General features: G+C 50.5%; 1 protein-coding gene across 1 annotated transcript; it reads right to left on the bottom strand.

The window, feature by feature from the left end:
• Positions 1-359: 359 nt before the first annotated feature.
• On the bottom strand, positions 360-1,940 carry LOC310771533 (procollagen galactosyltransferase 1-like; the record flags this gene model as incomplete). The annotated part of the gene is made up of 4 exons (XM_083664123.1): positions 360-630; positions 756-962; positions 1,339-1,466; positions 1,808-1,940. Coding segments are annotated over 4 exons (739 nt in total), but the record flags the coding sequence as incomplete, so codon positions are not given.
• Positions 1,941-2,146: the final 206 nt, after the last annotated feature.

Here is a 2,146-nt window from a genome sequence, read left to right as displayed (position 1 = left end):
TTTCCAGGGACTTTAAACCTCAGACTGTTGTTCCGTTCAAGACCGCTAGAGGTCACCGTCGGGCCACACGGTCCAGCCAGGTTGTGGCCCCCCGCCACGTCATTTTAAACACATTCTGTGACACCGCCACTGAGTTCAGAGGTCATGGTCATTTCACGTATTTCTGTGAGGTCAGGCTGGGGAGAGCGTTGGTTGTCCCTCATATGACCTGTGTCCCTCATCTGACCCACTCTCCCATTCGCATTTCTCTTGCCCCTCCCTTTCCTGCCCATTCTCCCACATTGGACTCCTGCATTTCCCTCGTTCTTATCTCCGTGTGCAGAGCTCGCTCTCTCAGTCCTGCTGCTTTCCTGTCTCGGTCACAGCTCGTCCCGCGCGCTCCAGTTCTCCAGCTCCGACTGCAGCACGTCAGAGTTCTGGGCCTCCGTGCTCAGCTCCTCCTGCTCCTGGGTTTTCCTCGACCTGGCTCGGTCCCAGTCGGTCCGGACCCCCTCGTTGTCCCAGACCACGGAGGTCTCCGTGTCGCTGATGTAGCCCTCGTCTCCCGTGTAGTGGCTCGGATACACCAGAAGGGGCTCGGCCGAGAAGGCGCGCAGGTCCCGCCTCTCAAAGTGATCCATGTACTCTGAACTGATAAGAGAGAGAGACAAACGGAGAGACGTGATTAGATTAACTAAAGAGTAGGAAAATGGCAGCAAAATGAGAGAGATAGCAGGAGACAGAAGATGGGCAGGCGGCGATGGGGGCATACTCACACAGGATGTTTATCGTACATAACGGGAAGGAACTCGTCGACGGGAAGCATCTTGCTCAAAGGCTCCGCCATTAGGAGCTTCTGAGCACCTTGTAATGACATCATGTAGCCTAGTGTCCAATAGGAATAGTCTGCCTCCACCAGATTGTGTATCTTTGGAACGGACTTCTCTGGGTGGTCCACCTGCATTCGCTTCCGCCCGATGTAACTGTGTTTATTCACGAGTGTTGAAGGCAAGTAAAGAGACAAGAGTGAGAGAGAAGGAAGTTCATATCAGAAATGATGCAGTTCCCCTCAGGACCAATCAGTAACAAATATGTCACCTTGTTTTGACCTGTAACTGGAGAGCCATTTTGGGCTGAACGCATGAATGAACAAACAAATTATGTAGTTCCCCCCTTTGGCTAATTAGTGTAAATTTAAAAAATGTATCATCCCCCCCGAGCTTTGTCAAAATCCAACCACCGCTGTCTGAGCTATCATGTGTGACAGACGGGCGCATTTCATTGTGGGGGACCGATAATTCTCTCCCATTTATTCATGGCTTTTCCCCTGTTCATCACATCCTCCTGCATTGTACTCACATGAGATCCCAGTCCAGCCGGTGCATCTCCACCTCGTGCAACAGGGCCTGGAGGCGTCGCTTGAAGAAAACCTCGAAGCGAAGGTCATCCTCGATGACCAGGGAGGTCTGGAGACCACGATCTACAATCTGCAAACAGTCGTACACCTTTAGTTAGTGGACTGCACTGCTTTTGGTGATGATGCTACGCTAGCTCATACTATCTGTAAAACATACATACTGCTGAATCATTAGTATATTATGAACCGTGTTTTAACTAAATACTGGACAGAGACCAGAAACTTTGACCAGTCTTATCTTTGTACAGATCAAAAACCTTACCTTCCTCGAAAAACATGTAAATCCAGTGCATTCATACTACCAAATTGTCCTCACACATACTCAAACACATGTTTTTTTTGCAATCCTCCAGGTCATATATGGACAGGTGCTGTAGGCCTAGATGCCTGAGGCTTGTCCAAGCACCTCACCTCCTTCCAGATGTTGTAATGAGAGAGGAAGCAGCCCAGTTCCCCCTTGGTGAGAGGCCGGCCATGGTAGGGGTCTTTGTATCCCGGCAGCATTTTAATCCCCATAGCCTCGATATCGGTCACGTTCAGAGCTCTGGGAGGAAAGGAGGGGAGGGGAGAGAAGGAGGATCGATGTGATTGGTGTAAAAATGGAGAAGTACACAGGTGTCATTAAGGTGCCAAATACACACGAGCCCATGCAGGTATTGCGGGGTAAAGCGGCTGTAGCTCAGGAGGTAGAGCGGGTCGTCCACTAATCGCTTTGGATAAAAGAGGTCGGTGGTTCGATCCCCGCCTCTT

The sequence above is a fragment of the Poromitra crassiceps genome, assembly GCF_964638095.1.
Source record: "Poromitra crassiceps genome assembly, contig: HAP1_SCAFFOLD_760, whole genome shotgun sequence".
NCBI lineage: Eukaryota > Metazoa > Chordata > Actinopteri > Beryciformes > Melamphaidae > Poromitra > Poromitra crassiceps.
The sequence above is the reverse complement of the archived record's forward strand: the minus strand, read 5'-3'. Positions and strand labels throughout refer to the sequence as shown.